We start from the raw sequence: 16,500 nt of genomic DNA, 5'->3' as shown, positions 1-16,500 counted from the left end.
TTTTAGGACAATTTTGCCCTCTCCCTCTTTGTCACTTAGAGAGAGTCATTGAAGACTTCGTCGGACTCCGGTGATCGGCCACCAGAGTCCCGTGGCCGGATTCTGGCAACTCAGGCCACCGGCAGTGATCGGATTCCCGTGGCCCGACCGGTGATCGAAATCTGGCGTCCGATTTTATTGCCCCCCCCCCTTTATTATTACCCCCAATAATCTTTTTACTGGCCCCCACTAATCTTATTACTGCTCCCCAATAATCTTTTTACTGGCCCCCAATAATCTTATTATTGCATTCCAATAATCGTTTTATTGCCCACTAATGATCTTATTATTGCCCAACCAAATCATAATAAACAAAACAATCACTACTAGCAACATCCCATATTGAAATCGGCCAATTTTTCAGAGAAACAAACCACCGCAACAACATGGACGACGTTGGAGGAGCTCCTCCTCGCCTGCGCCGTCCGCCGCTACGACACTCAAAGATGGGACTCCTTCGTCGCCCAATTCCTCAAGCGCAGTTCCAACCTCCACCGCCTCACTCCTCAGATATGCAAACGCAAGTTCCACGACCTCTGACGCGTCTTCAACCACCTCAAGACGCCATTTGCAACGATGACGACGCCAACGACGCATCCTCTCCTATTCCATGGCTCGATCATCCGCGACTGTTCAGATCGGAGATAGAGAAAAGTCCCAGTGATTCGCGTAGAGAGAGAGAGAGAGAGAGAGAGAGAGAGAGAGAGAGAGGGGAGGGGGGAGGGGGGGAGGAATTAGAGAGAGCAACTTCTTAAGCCACTAAGCCTCCGCCAATGAGCAACGCAATTCGACCTACCCAGATTTTTAGGTTTCTCCTTCCACGACGACGAATCCTCATATGATGGTGGCCCAGGGCTCAATGATGGAGAAGCCAGCGGTGATGGCCGCGAAGCCACCAAGGAGTTGCAGTGGCCGGAATGAGTAGACTCAAACAGATTGACGATGGAGGACGCGGATTTGTGTCAGAGAGAAAGAGATGCTTTGTAATTTTTTTAATTATTTGGAGGTAAAAATTATCTTTTAATCTTTAAACTTGGTAAGTGAGCACACTAATCTCTTAATAAAGTAATGGGAAAATGATCATTTACCCGATTTTAGGCTAAAAATTGCCCACTTGCTCCACCAACTGTTTTTTAACCCCATTTACCCAAAACACTCTAAGGGATTATTTCCCCTTTACCCAATTAATTCTTTTTTCTTTTTTTTTGAGACTTTTTTGCCCTCTCCTTCTTTCTCACTTAGAGAGAGAAGTCATCTTCCACCTTGCTGTGCTCCGGTGACCAGTGGTCGGCGCTGTCTCCGGCGACCGGACTCCGGCGAACGGTGACCGGATTCCGGCGACCGGTGACCGGATTCAGGAAACCGGTAACCGAAATCCGGCGACAGATGACTGGAATCCGGAATCCGGCTATTATTGCCCCCCAGTAATCATATTACTGCCCCCCAGTAATCATATTATTGCCTCCCAAAAATCATATTATTGCCGTCCAGTGAATTGTATGAACTCCCAAAACCAAAATGAATACACTACAGGAACAATAGATTAATTTATAATCATATTACTGCCCCCCAGTAATCATATTATTGCCCCCCAATACAAAGTCCAATGTTTCTACTGCCTCCTAATAGACCACCAAAAATGCACCTTTTTGTAGGATTCACAGATAATTTGACTTTAATACACAGAAAACAACAGGTAACTTTTCAAAACACCACACTATAGTGATCCCTGTCCCTCGTATCAAAGTCTACTGGGGGCCAATAATGTGTCTACTGCCCCCCAGTAGACCATCAAAATTATAAAAAAAAAAAAAAAAAATCCCGACGTCCTACCCACCAGATCGTCCTTCGTCTCCGCCAGCCCATAAGTAACTGCAGCACCGCCTCCCCTTCACCGGAGTCATCTGCAGCACCGATCCCAACCGCCTGCATTCCGACTTCCGATCCAGCCTCCTCACCGGAGCCTCCCAGCCTTTGATCTAGCATCTAAGACCTTGGCGCTGACGTGGCGGGCGAGGTCGCGGATCTTGGAGGGTGAAGGTGAATCGGAGGACGGAGATGGTGAATCGGAATCTGGCTGGGGAGAACGAGTTGGTGAAGAGGAAGAAGCAGTGAGTTGGAGTAGGAGGAAGGCGAGGAAGAAGAAGCAGAGGTCGCAGACTCAGAGATCGCCGACGACAGTGGCCGGTGGGTCCGATTCGAATTCCGGCGAGGGCTTTCCAGAAGAAAGGGGAGGAGAGAGGTTGATGGGAGTCGAGAGAGAGAGAGAGAGTATGAGGGCAATATTGTCCATAGATGTTAGATTGGGTAAATGGGGTTAAATAACTCTTGGTGGAGTAAGTGGGCAATTTTTTGTCTAAAATTGGGTAAGTGGTCACGGCCCCTAAAGTAATTGGATTTATGTTGGCCCAAATTTGGGCATTTAGTCAAGAACCTATAATATATATATATATATATATATATATATGGTCACACATCTTAAATCTGTTATAAATAGACTAGTACTACCATGAACGTTCTATGCGTCTCGTATGGAGATGTCTCATCTCCGCTGCATCGAGTACCAATGCAGCGGCACCTCAAGAACTTCTCAAAGGGCAGCACCATCCTACTTTTACCTCAAACCCTACTGTAGTCTGGTCTACATGTATTATATTGATTCCCCACATATGCCTTTCCCAGTGGCCGAAATCAATATGAAACTAATAATACCTGGAAAAATCGCAACATTGGATTCCATCAAACCTTTTGTTTTTAGCGTTGCATGAATCCATGATGATCTGAGGTCACATGGACAAACACAACATTATATATTTAGTCTAACATTTCGCCCTATTCCACTGCAGACCATGTTTTTCATTTTCGAAACAAGACAACAGAGTGAACAGACCACGCCTACCAACCATGCCACCATGTGAAACTAGACAGCAAAAATACTAGCATATACAGAAGATTGAAGACTAATAACACCAAGAAAGAATTTGTTTCCACTTTGTTGTTTTGGGATCATTAGGCAAGTCATGTATGAGATTAAATAGCATAGAATCTAAACCAAACTGTCAATGGCGACCCTACTGGCATAGAATGGTTAGACGAGGAGTCGAGGACTTAAAAACCTTTTGACAAGGCTTTGTCGCTTCATAATAATTAGAACAATACAATCATGCAAATTCAACTGATTTAAAGTTAAATTAATCAGCCTCGCTTGCGTCGGGACCATGCCAACTGTTAGATTAGTCCTATATCAATTCAAGAACATTGCAGATTTGCAGATCTCCAAGAGAGACAATTTAAATAATTGAGATAGAGACATTGTAAAGAATCCAGACTCCGTTTACATGACTTATAAAAATGCCATAGGACAAACCTACAAAACTCGATTCACTGTCTTAAGCTCTAAATGGTTGCACAATTAATATATATCTTCACACTTCTCAGAAGTAACTAAACACAAGAATAAATCCAATGAATGTATTAGGTTTACACAGAAAAACTGACCTCACCAAACCTAAAGCTCAAGAGCCAACTATATAAATTCCTTTCTTTTTTGGTTTTTGGTTTTTTTGTTTTTTGGGTCTTTGTCTGTCTGTAGTTCCATAAAGAGAGAAAAACAAAACAAACAAAAACCACCAGAAAGCTCACCAGCAAGAACTTTTAGCCTGTCTTTCTTGTAGCCATGCTGATGGAAATGTGTATTGCAAGGCATTCTCAGACATGATCATGGAGTCGAGTACTGAGTAGCAAACATTTAGAACAAGCAGTAATATGAGCAGTCATCGACCTGTTTTGGCACGTTTCATTCCACTTGAATTGAAAGGAGATACGCTGCCACTTGGCCCAGGACTTTCTTCTCTGAAATTTGAATTTATCAAAGCCAACTCCCGCAATTGCTGCCTCTTAATATAATCTTGTGACTCGTCCTGCGAGTAAAAGGTTTATATCCAAAAATAGAATGAAGAACTTGGGTCAAAACTTGATAGTTAAAATACAAATAAACAATTGTCAGTAAACAACATCCACTCCATAAACAAGTTTCCACTGTAGGGCAGGAGAGATCCCAGCTTGGCTCAAATGAGTTCAACCATTAATGGTCAATTGTTCCTCCATACGTAACTGGTCTTAACTTTTCTAGTCAGCTCAGCTAGCAGAATTTGCAACTATCATGCAGCTTAATCAATTGGATGTGTAAATTATACTTACTCACTACACTTAAACAAGTAAATACACACAGAAGCATATTTTTTTAGGATAGACATGTGAGGACTAACCACTCCAAACTAACACATAATATTGTTTAGAAAGAGAGAAAAAATATGTTTGAGATAAGTACCACAGGTTTGAGCAGTTCTTCGATAATTTCTTGGGCCTGTCTGAGCCTTATATCAACAACACTGGCAGGTAAATCGGCTTCAATTAAGATGTGGAGTGGTTCGCTCAGATGTTCATAGCCTGGTCTTCCCCTTAGCTTGTCCTCCTTGGTATTGGAAAAAATATTAAATGGTCAGGCATGTAAAAGAGAGCCCAAGTCTTAAACAAAGAATTTTATTCTAAAGTTGACATTTAACAATCCGCACTAAAAACAGCAATTTAACACATCTAACAGCATCAGTCTAAAATGAATGAAGTGTGCTTTTTACCTTGTCTGGATCCTTGATAGATCCTTTGCCTCTAATGTATACACGACACCCCGTAGTAGCTTCAACTCGTTTCAAAGAATTACCTCTGGGTCCAAGAAGTCGCCCAACAAAATTGAACTAACCTCCCAAAAGAAATAAAATGTTCAGGCATTGTTAGGTACAGTAAGGGATGGCCAAGCCAACCAATCAAAGTAGACTTTGAATGTTAGTGATATGCAAAAGACTTACGTTGGGGTAAGTGTCTACAGGAATTTCCAAGCGTAAAATCCTCTTCACTGTGTATGAACTAGGGCTCGCAGGTGCACCTTGCCAGTCCATTGTCATCCCATGAGGTGCACTTAATCTCTGCTATGTAATGAAAGCCATCTTAGATGAGCAACATTAAAATAAAACCAAAGGCAATGAATATGGAATCACGACTAGGGTTGGGAACAGAATAAGACATGGGTTGCAATATTATAGGTAATCCTGCTCATTTTGTGGGCATAAAGTCCACATAACACAAGAGGATTGTCACTCAGAGAACTTATAAAAATCATCCCCCTTCTGTACACATCATATGTGCTTCAAAGTCAAACTCAATTGTTAGAAATGCATATCCTGTTTAATCTGTGTTTTTATAAGTCAATTGCAGGTAAAAGGAACGCTAAATGTCAATACAAGTTTTTTTTTTCCTTTTTTTTTTTTTTTGAAAGTACAAGATAAACTTTTGAATGCAAAATGATGTGCATTTTCCTTTGAACCTCCTCTCCCTCAACATTTTTAATTCAGGTTCCAGCTAGAAAGAACTGGTTTTTGAAATCTCATACATCATATTTGTTGGCTTACAAGCCTAAAACTCAAACTCCCCTTAGAAATTGGGTTAACATTGCCTCGTGATAGACCATAGAATGAATAAAAAGAAACCAAAACTCAAGTGAGTCCCAAAATCTGTAATCTGTATCCTAGTCTGAAAGGGGTTCTTGCATAATAGACAGGCAGTATGGGTCAGTTCTGCAGTCCCAGCCCATTTCCTACCTTCTTTAATTATTAAGTCGTGAGTACAAAAAATAACTATATGCTAAAGTTAACAATCGTAAGTTTTCAACACACAACTGTAGGAGAGCATGAAACACATCATCTCATAGCCCATATGTATTCAGTGAAGCATGGAGGAGGGAAAATATTAAATCCCAGCTTACACAAACAAAAACTAAAATATTGAAAAGAGAAAAATCCAGAGATGTCTTCTTGAAAATTAAAGGACAATCACCTCTTGAGGAAGTCCATTCCAACCACCCAATCCTGTCCCAGTAACACTTGACATAAGGTTTGAAGAAGCCATTGGACTAGGACTTCTATGTCGCATTCTGTCGAAGTCGCCGAAACCTTGGTTGGACATCATTCCAGAAACCCGTAGAATCTCTGCACACAGACAAAGAAGCATTTCATATGAAAAACTTATCACACTACTGGAAAGCACCAGACTAGAGGGAACTCCAACCGCAAGATATGAAACAGAATACTAATGAGTTGCAATGAACTTTAACTGTAAAAATGGAAACCAGAGAGAAACCATGGCAACATCTGTCAAGCTAATTTTTGCAATGCAAGACATTATAACACATTAATAGATCTGTGGATGCAATATAATAGGGTTGGTCTGTAGAAAAATCCGACGAGCCAATAGAGGGGGAGAAAAGAGACACACTATGAAAACAAGCCAATCAACCCTTGTGCTTTCATGGCAGTGTACTGTGTAATATATCTTTAAATTCGTATTTCATCGTTTTTTTTTTAGCAATCGACAGACAGTTAAGTAAAAATTGCATTGCAGTACAGACACTTTAATGCACTCCGATTCATAATTTCCAAAGCTTCCAACCCCTGCTGCAGTTAGGCCATGTATAAAGGTGTTTTAGATAAACAACACATTGTTATCAATTCCCATCTTATGCAAAACACATTCACGAGTCCAGTATGATTGTTGCAACAAGAAGAGGGGGAAAAACTGCAAGGCGAATACACTTCAATGTTGAAATCTTTTTACCAAAACTGATCAAACCAATCACAACCATTGGAAATGACACAGCCGCACTCAAAGAGTCACCAGTTCGTCACCAGTATACAGAGTATCAACACATGAACTCCGAATTAAAAGATCAAATCTGCAAAAGGCAGTGATGAAGACACTACTCCACTAAAAAATGTGAAGAGAAATGCACGATCAGTCCAACAACAACCTCATTTTGATTGAGTAAACGAGAAGCCAAAGTGTGAAACAGTCAAAATCAATCACACCGATCTGTCTATTCAACCAAGCACATTTCTTATCTCACCAAAACCACCGCCACGGGGACAAAAAGGGGATAAACCCTCTACTCCCCACAAAAATCTAGATCCAAAACTCAAAAGAGGCAGAAGCAAACCTTGATTCAAGAGTCGGCTACATATCGGAAGCACTTGCATGAAAGGTCCAAGCTTTTGATGCTCTGCTAGCAGCTCTGACAAGTACTGACTACAAAAACAAAACCCACACAGCAGATCAAAAAAAAGACCACAACTTGCTATCACAATCCAAATTGAAAACACAGAAAACTTTAGGCACAAGACTGTATCTTTGCTCTGGGGACTTCAATTCTAGAAGGATTAGAAATAGGGTTGCGGCAGACATGTACATAGTAGTTGTATAGAGTCAGTAGTGATATACAAAACCTGTCAACATCTGGAGTGCTTCTAATCTGAGGAGAGGCAGCTCTGGCAGGAGAGAAGTTGGGATTATACAACCCTGACATAGCCCCTTTTGTTTGCTTTTTCTCAGAGCAATTGGAACATGAGATGGAAAAAAAAGGGTTTTAGTTGGTGTTGTTGCAGAAGAAAAAGGAAAGACAAAGCACCATCAATAAAGGGGTTGTGTAAATAGGAGAGGAGAAAACACATAAATATATAATAAAATGAACAAAACCCCAAAAACAAAAAGAAAAAAAGAAAAAAAAAAAGGGTTTTTGTAGACAGCCGAGGACTCTGGATTTTTGCAGAAAAGAAAAAATCTTTAATTATTTTTCTTCTTCTTTAATAACTTAATTTCACTCTGAGTGCCTCACCCTTTAATAAATTGTTAAAACACAGCCTGGGGAAAAAAAAAGAATGGATCTTTTGGTTTTAAGGAAGCTAAGCTTAAGGTGGTAAAGATTCACAGGAGACTTTTCATTACACAGTGACCGATGAACTGAGAGGCAAAGAAAGAGACATGGACAGAGACACGCACACAGTATCAGGAATAATAAGGATGAGAAACACTGAAAGGTTTTTACTGCAAGTTGAAAACTTGAAATGAAATGTTGGGTTCATTTCAGTCCATGTTCGTGGTACTTATATATAACACAGGGGACACGTGTTGGCCATGCAGAGAATCAAGCTCTTTCTCTACAGAAGCAGAGAGGTCCCCAGATTGGAGCCTCCAGGGCCAGTGACAATGATGTTGCCAACGCAAGATTAGCTGGTCAGTGCCCGAGTTTCTGACCAAAAACTACGTCGTTTCGAAGCTTTGGACACTTTACCATGTTTTGTGGAGTGGAACACTCGTCTTCTTTCTTGACCAACCACTTTTATGACTTCTGCTGCTGCGTGCTCCCAAAGGTCCTCGCTTGGAATGCTCCAATCTCTGTTTTTTTTTTTTTTTTTTCCATCTTTTTAACCCAATCACACTAGTCGTTTTACCATTGCTAACCCCTCCTCTGAGGAAACAATATAGGGCAGAGTCTTACAAGGATCACCTGATACAATACAAAACCAAGATTGATGGGTTTCCTTCTCATTTCCCTGGACTTTGTTTCTAATGTGTCAAAATCACGTCGCTCCCCTTCTTTGTAAGGATGTCTATGAGAGGACAACGAAAGGTGTACGTATACAATGATAGACGCTATGGAAGAAAACGAATTTCAGAGCAATATGTTGGTGAGTCTACTCTTTGATACATGGTGAGTTTTGTAGTATTTGCCTATTTGGAATCTGGTTAGAAGAATATGTAAAGTTGTTATTAAATACCTTTTCAGGTTAAGAACTTTTTAACCATTATCAATTTACGCGCGTAAATATCTATCAAAACACATTTTGGAGTGGTATCAAAATTCTTTTGCTATTTTAGTATTTTTGTACTTTGACTCTATAACACGAAACAAGTCTTGTAATATTCTAAATATGATTACGAGAAAGTTAGGAAATGAGCTTAAAACATTAAAATTTATTTAACAATAACATTCGCAGTTTCACTCGTGTAAATAATTATATAAGAAAAATTTCTCGTGTGCGCGTAAGTAATTTTAATGATTTATCATTAGAGAAATTTCTAGAGTCCGACTCGTGTTTTTGCATGACCGTCAAAATCAATCATACCTTTCATTAGGGACACAGCCTAACACCTAAAACCCAAGGTCCCCTTTTCCTTGTTCGCTTTCTCCCCATTTCCTTTTCGCTTTCCTTGTTTGATGATTCCCCACTCTGTTTCTTCCATTTCCTTGTTTGGCTTTCTTTTACTATGTAAAAAGCTCATGAATGATGGATATTGTTGAGAAATTAATGTACCAACCAACATTCCACTTCCGGTTGAGCTGTGATGGTTAATGTTAATAATGGCGATTAGTATAAAGTTAACATAGTGTAATACCACAACTAATACAGCTTAATTATACACTAATGTAATTGTAATTTTGTAATTTGGAATCTTAGATTTGAAAATGGATCAATGATAATATAAATCTATTGGGCTCGTAGATGACGAATCGGGTCAGGCCCAATGTGCCCAACACATATAAACCCGAAAAAAGGAGACTCCTTTCTCTCATATCTGTAATTGAGGTGAAGCTTGAGGAAGAGGAAGAAAGGTTGAAGCTTCGAAGCTTTGAAGGTTGAAGATGTCGCTGGTATGGATGGAAGCGATGCTTCCGCTCGGAATCATCGCCGGAATGCTGTGCGTGATGGGAAATGCTCAGTACTATATTCACAGAGCCGCGCATGGCCGGGTATTGTGACCTAGATCTAAATCCCAATTCAGATTTGTGTAGAATTGAAATTGATTGGAATCTGATTGTGAAAGTTTTGGTCTTTTGAATTTTGCGGTGGCAGCCGAAGCATATCGGAAACGACATGTGGGATGTGGCCATGGAAAGAAGGGACAAGAAGCTCATCGAGCAGGCCACTGCTCCTTCTTCTTCTAATTAGTTCCGGTATTTACTTCATCTTCTTCTTCGATTGTGTGATTGGTAGTTTTTTTTTTCTTTGAATTTGGGCTCCTTCTTTTTTTATGCTTCGGGCTTTTGTTTATCTGTTTTGATTGGCCAAGTTTCTTAGTTGGGTTAACCTAGTAATGATATATCGTTCGAGCCGAATGCTATCCTAGTTATTAAGAATCTAAGATGAATTGCTTGTTTTCTGCATGATAAGTTTTAGAACTGCAAGGGTACCTTGTATTGGGATTGTGTCGAACTGGAAGTTCTAGAAGTAATAGTGAGGTGCTGGCAGACCTATGATGGATGGGATTAGGTGAAGTGGCGCTACAAAGGGTTGAAGAATTAATTGGAATGGTTGTATCAAGTCCTGCTTGAGCTGTAGGCTTTGTAACAGGCTGAGCTGATTCACGGAATTGGACATTAGATGATACAGTTTTATGCTTGGTCTTTTGAATTGCGACGAGATTTTGGGCTAGGAATTCGTTGATTGTGAACTTGGGAAGTGAAATTTTCTACCTTTGCATATGTTTCTGCTGTAACTTTGCATATGTGTCTGCTGCTTCTTCTTGCAAAGACTGACTTGTAAGTTCATTTTCTGTTTCATGATACCGACCGTTAATGTTTCTCTCTAATGCAACGCTGTTTTCATAGATGTCAGACGATGATTACAGAAGTTGATTTGATATATTTCTACAACTGTAAGTGATATAACTAGGAGTTCAGTCTCAAGTGATGCTTGGCATAATTCCCGTGAATAGTATGTTGACTGCAAGAACTCAATAACAAGTTATGTTATTGAGAAGGTGTCGTGGAGTGTTACTCAATTTGAAATCTTAGTTCAAATTCTTGTATGATTTAGGAACTTGTACCAAAGTGAAGGAGAACTACTCTATTTCCTCAGTTAGATCTTACAGTATGGATGCTTATTCTCATCTCACTCCTGTAAGAATTGTATCTTAATAGGATGATTAGGATCTTTATCTGGTGGAGCTCCAATAAGTTGGATCGTAATTGTAATCAATCAAACCCACTGTGCCTACTGTGTCGGTTATTAGGTCTAATTCTAACATAATGTTATTAGTATTCTAGTCCTTTACATGATGGATTCAAAGTTTATAAGTGGCATGAGTACTAGAAAGAAATTTCATGGTTGTATGACTTCTGTTTGGAAGAATTTGAGCAAGTTTCTCTTAGAAGTTCTGTTGCAAGTCTTGTGACTATAGAGTCATATTCATCTTTCTCGCTTCTCTCTCTAGTAGTTCTGAGATTTGTTCTGCACCTCTTCACCATGCTCAGTTGATTTTCTTAGTTATTTTAAAAAGAAGTTGTTATACATACTCTTTATTCTATTTTAAATTGCATGCTTTGTTTCTTCAATTGTTGGAAGTCATTTTTTTTTTTTGGATATAGTGCTTAGAGTATTAATATGCGACCCTTTACCATAAAATTAACCCCTTTTTATGATTTGGGATCTTTTGTTCATCTTTTTGATTGACAATAATCGTTAAGTTTCTTGCTTTTCTTTGCTGTATTGGGGTTTAACCAGTTAGTAATTTGTCAGGTAATGGTATGTCTTTCGAGCCAAATGCTAACTAGTACTTAAGCCAATGTATCTTTATCCGCATGACGAGTTTGATAACTGCAAGGATCCCTTGTAGTGGGGTTGTGTCAAACTGAAAGTTACAGAGGTAATGATGAGGTTTTGACAAACGTATGATGGATGTGATTATATGATGTTAGCATTGGGAATGGAGCTACTAAGGATTTGAAGAATCAATTGGAAGGGATTTATGAAGTCCTGCTTGTGCTGTATTCATCATATAAAGTTGGGCTAATTCATGGAATTTGACCTTAAATGATACAATTTATACTTGGTGTTTGACTTAGAACGAGAGTTTTGGGTTAGGAATTTGTAAAATGCTAACTTGATTTAACTTTGGATATATGTCTGCTGCTTCTTCTTGCAAAGACTGACCTGTGATTTCATTTTCTCGTTCATGATAAGATTCCAGCCTTTGATTTTGCTTTTAATGCAACACAGCTTTCTTGAATTTCATACTATAGATGAAAATTGATTTGTTATGTGTTTTCATCAGTAAGCGATGTGATTAGGAAGTTTCATCTTGAATGTTGCTTGGCCCACGCACCCTAGTATGTGCAACTGCAAGAACTCAATAACAAATTTTGTTGTTGGGAAGTGTCACAGAGCTCAACCCGCTCTAAAATCTAACTTCAGCAGTCTTGGTTCTTGTATGAACTTTATAGTAGTATAATAAAGGAGGAGGAGCAGGAGGGGGGGGAGCGCTAATATCTACTTTCGGGATAGTTGTATATACTAACAGAAACCGGTACCAAAAAGGAAGTTCAATGGTTCTTGTTGAAAACGGTATAGTACTCTCACAAATCTGTGGTTACATACTCATGTACTTTACATGGTAGACTCAAAGTTTTCCAGTGTCAAAGATTACGAGAAAGGAATTTGGTGGTAGTACATTCTTGTGTTAGGAAAAACTTCATAAAGTTATTTGTTTTAGAAGTACTGTTGCAATATTTGTGACTAGCCCATTCATTTTTGTTGAATCCTATCCATCTTTCCCGTTTCTCTTTTCAATAATTCTGAGATTTTCTCTGCACTATGCTCAGTTGTTTTCCACAGTTATTTTTACCCCTTGTGGAATTGTTATAGGCACTCTTTATTCTATCTGGCATTTCATGCTTTCTTTTCTTTTGCTGCTCCCTCTATTAATCTCTGTCTTAACATAATAATATTTGGACCTTGATTTGGGGACCATAAAGTGCTGTTACATCATATATATTCCATTATTATCTTTAGTGGAGGAGCCACTTAAGTTTTAACTCGAGGCTTTTCAAAGTTACTACATTCCCTCCACTCCACTCATTCGTGTGCATGAACATATATGTGGTGTATGTGTAGTTTAGGCTATCGTTACTATGATGAACTTAATCAACTTATGGTTTTGTGGTTCAAACTGCAGGAACGTTTGTGAATGGGAGCATGAGAAGAAATAAAGTCAGCAATCCACTATGAAGGAACCTAGAGCAACTCCAATGACAAATATTTTCGTTGTATGCAAAATTTGCACAAGCTGTTGACAGTTCATGGAAAAGTTTATGTACTCCAGTGATTTACTTTCTAATGTTAAATGTTTGACTGAGCTTTGTGTGGTGATGGGAATGTTTGTTGTGCAGTTATTTCATTTAACAGCTGAGCATCTGTTTGTAACGTGTTTTTATTCATCGATCGTTGCTTCCCACAAGGTTGATCTATGTTCAAAATCAGAACCCTTTACAAAAGGAACCCCTCGTTCCTTTTATCGGAAATGATAACGTTTTCTATTATTCTATAGCAACGGAAAACTACTAGGCTAAGAGCATAAAGCAGTAGGAGAAATTCGTTTTAACAATCCTTCAGAAGCAGTAAGAGCATATAGCTTAATGCATACGCAGAGTTCTCTTCTTCATTTTTTTTCTTCGTTTTCTTCAAGTTTCTCCGTAAAGCTTTCACAAACAAGCGAGGAAAGAAGAAAAGAAAAGCATCTTCTCAGTTCATTCTCACAACGAACATATGAGATCCCCTTTGGCTTATCATAGAACATGTTCCAGTTCACAACCAACAGGTGATGATGCAACACTGGATGGCATATATGCATGAAGTAGCTTATGTAATGCTCACTATATACACTTGTAAAACATGCATGCATGCGCAGAGATGCACTGTACACGTGTAACAAAGCTTAGCTTGAAGTTCAAGCTTTATGAAGCTATATAAAACCCTGCTTCAGAGAAAGCATAGTAAAGTACGAGATGGCGGCAGCCCTGTTGATATTTTGGACAATTTTCTTCCTTGGCATTCTGAGCCTGTTTACGAGATTGCTTAACCAGTTATGGCTCAAACCTAGAAGATTCGATCAGTGCTGTGGAAGCAAGGCATCAGAGGTCCGCAGCCTTCATTTCTTTTCGGAAACACAGCCGAGATGGAGAAGATTCGGTCCACCGCCGATATCACCCAGAAAGCATCGAAAGGTGGGCATGTACAGCACGATTGGGCACCGTCCGTACACCCATTTCTTCATAAATGGGCAGACGAGTATGGTATATGTTACTGTGTTATATGTTAGTCGAGATTGAATGACCATATAATTTACTTGTATTGTTGAGTCTCTTGATGATCTCTATTGACTTAGATGCATGTAGTTCATAATTTCGGCAGTGAAGGGGATGAAAATCCAGTATTAATTATTATATATCTTCTAATGAGAGCTTAGATCATATATGCATGTTGATTATGAAGGTCCTGTATACATGTACTCCACAGGCAGCCAGCAACACCTTGTTGTAAGCTATCCACAGTTAATAAGAGAGCTTAGATCGCACAACTCCATGGATTTGGGTAGACCAACATATATGAATAAGAACTTGCCTCTGAATTTTTCCTTGACAAGGTTAAGGTATGTGTACGATTCTATATATGTTCTCTAAATTCTTGTTAAAAAATATTATTAAGCAAGCAAGAAGGAAAATGATAATTGAAAGATTATACATATTGCAGATATACAACTACACTTGGTATTTTGAAAACTAAATCATTCAAAGGAGAACTACTCCGTTGTTGAGTACGTACCTTACATATATATTTGAGCGATCGACGACTTTAATTCTAATCAGTTAGCAGTTATAAGTTGCCGTTAAGGTAAAAGTAACTAAAATATAGCTTATAAGATGAAGCATGCGTATATGTACTTTGCAGGCGCTCAGACCACTGCTACTGCAGTAGCCTGGACCTTGATGCTTCTGTCACTGCACCATGAATGGCAAGAACGTATTCACGCTGAGATTGTTGGTGTGGGGATCATGACCTCCATCAATGCTTGCAACACATAGATACATTACCCAAACTCAAAATGGTATGTACTACTTTGAGTTCTCATTGTTATTTCACACATATATAATGCCCATTACATAGAGTGAGTCTCGTAATTGCTAAAATTTTGTGACATGTTTAGTAGTACTCATACTCAAAATGGTTACATGGATGATTATGCATCTGAAAATGCAGCTAACAATGGTGATTCAAGAGAGTCTGCGTCTTTATCCACCAGCAACAATAACAGCCAAGCATGCTTTAGCAGACATAAAACTAGGGGAGCTTGATGTGCCAGGAGGCACCAACATATGGATCTTCGCACACAGATTGCACCGCGACCCTGAAAATTGGGGGCCAGATGCTAATGAGTTTAAGCCAGAGAGATTTGCAAATGGGGTTTCCAAATCGTGCAAGTATACCCAAGCATATGTGCCATTTGGTTTCGGGCCTCGAATTTGCATAGGCCAGAACTTTGTTATGACGCAAATGAAGATAATACTCTCCCTAATCCTTTCCAAGTTCTCATTTTCTATTTCTCCGAATTATCACCATTCTCCTGTCTCTCCAATGTTACTATTGCCTGAACATGGAATTAGGCTTCTTGTTAGTCCTGTCTAAGTAAAAGCCAAAAGCCAATTCGCTGGTTTAAAATTAACAAAATAATCAAAAGCCAATTGGCCTCAATTATGGCCGAGATTTTCGGAGCCTTGATCCAAAAATTAAGAAAATAATTGTTGGCCTTTTTTTTTTTTTTTGTCTGTGTGTTGAATGGTATTAGACTTCATTGATAACTTTAGAAAATTTAAGGCATATACTTCTCAGAATCAACTACATCTGGAATAAAAGAAGGGACATTGGACCCAAAAAAGGTTGGTTCAAGCAGCAGCATGAGCTGCCAGCAAGTGCGCTGCCTTGTTTGCTTCTCTCTTAGCATGTACTATTCGAACCTGGTTAACAGCTTCCACATCAAATATGAGGTCCTCATAAAGTCTTCCCATTGCAGATGTATTCTGCATATCTACTTGACACAATAGTTGCCTCAATACCAATTAATCAGTCTCCAAAATCACAGGTTGAATTGAATGCTCCAACACATAATTAACAGCTTCTCTACAAGCAGTAATCTCAACATGCTCAGCAGATTGAATATGACTCACTGCCTTCCCAACTTTACCCGTAAAATTCCCTTTAGAATCCCGAATCAAGAAGCCTATAGCAAGCCTACCAGACCCCTGACTAAATGATCCATCACCTTCAACGCTTCAACCAACCTGAAGGAGGGACTTTCCACTTCAAAACTCTTCTCACTCTCTGAATACCTTATAATTTAGTATTGTGTGAAAAATGAAATTACTAAACCTGGTAGAAGACATGAAAGCTATATCAAAAGCTGAAGTGATTTTGTTTTCCCATACATTCCTATCAAAAGCTGAAGTGATTTTGCTTTCCCATACTCTTATCATTCCTTTCTTTCCAAATTTCGCAAATAAAAAACAGAAGTTAAGCAAAAATAGTCTTTGACAACTTCATCCAGTTGGTCAGAATCAGCTCCAAAACAAACGCTGGCTATACTTAAATTGGTTCTCAACGTACACCTCTCTATTAAAAATTTAAAACCACAATTTTGACTAAGATAAATAATTGCCTCTGCCTCACTATTGTATCACACACAACTTTGAGACTCCAAGATCACATGCCTGAATGCCAATCTGTCTAAGGTTGGTAGGAAATT

General features: G+C 39.1%; 2 protein-coding genes across 3 annotated transcripts; one reads left to right on the top strand and one right to left on the bottom strand.

Moving 5' to 3' along the window:
• Nucleotides 1-3,314: 3,314 nt before the first annotated feature.
• On the bottom strand, nt 3,315-7,736 carry LOC112193723 (KH domain-containing protein At3g08620). Of its 2 annotated transcripts, none has more exons than XM_024333951.2 (7): nt 7,371-7,736; nt 7,085-7,173; nt 5,929-6,080; nt 4,905-5,024; nt 4,677-4,793; nt 4,370-4,513; nt 3,315-3,959 (listed from the first exon to the last, which is right to left on the bottom strand). In XM_024333951.2, the coding sequence occupies exons 1-7, from the start codon at nt 7,448-7,450 to the stop codon at nt 3,813-3,815; spliced, it is 849 nt and encodes a 282-aa protein (XP_024189719.1). In that variant the 5' UTR covers nt 7,451-7,736; the 3' UTR covers nt 3,315-3,812. The 2 variants fall into 2 exon arrangements, with proteins under 2 accessions (XP_024189719.1, XP_024189720.1); XM_024333952.2 differs by having other exon boundaries at nt 4,905-5,021; nt 7,371-7,710.
• Nucleotides 7,737-9,489: 1,753 nt separating this feature from the next.
• On the top strand, nt 9,490-13,125 carry LOC112193891 (NADH dehydrogenase [ubiquinone] 1 alpha subcomplex subunit 1). The gene is made up of 3 exons (XM_024334148.2): nt 9,490-9,676; nt 9,780-9,880; nt 12,880-13,125. Exons 1-2 carry the CDS (start codon nt 9,569-9,571, stop codon nt 9,873-9,875), a joined length of 204 nt encoding a protein of 67 aa, XP_024189916.1. The 5' UTR covers nt 9,490-9,568; the 3' UTR covers nt 9,876-9,880; nt 12,880-13,125.
• Nucleotides 13,126-16,500: the final 3,375 nt, after the last annotated feature.

This window comes from Rosa chinensis, chromosome 3 (genome assembly GCF_002994745.2).
Source record: "Rosa chinensis cultivar Old Blush chromosome 3, RchiOBHm-V2, whole genome shotgun sequence".
In the NCBI taxonomy this organism is placed as follows: domain Eukaryota; kingdom Viridiplantae; phylum Streptophyta; class Magnoliopsida; order Rosales; family Rosaceae; genus Rosa; species Rosa chinensis.
This window is presented reverse-complemented; position numbering and strand designations above follow the sequence as displayed.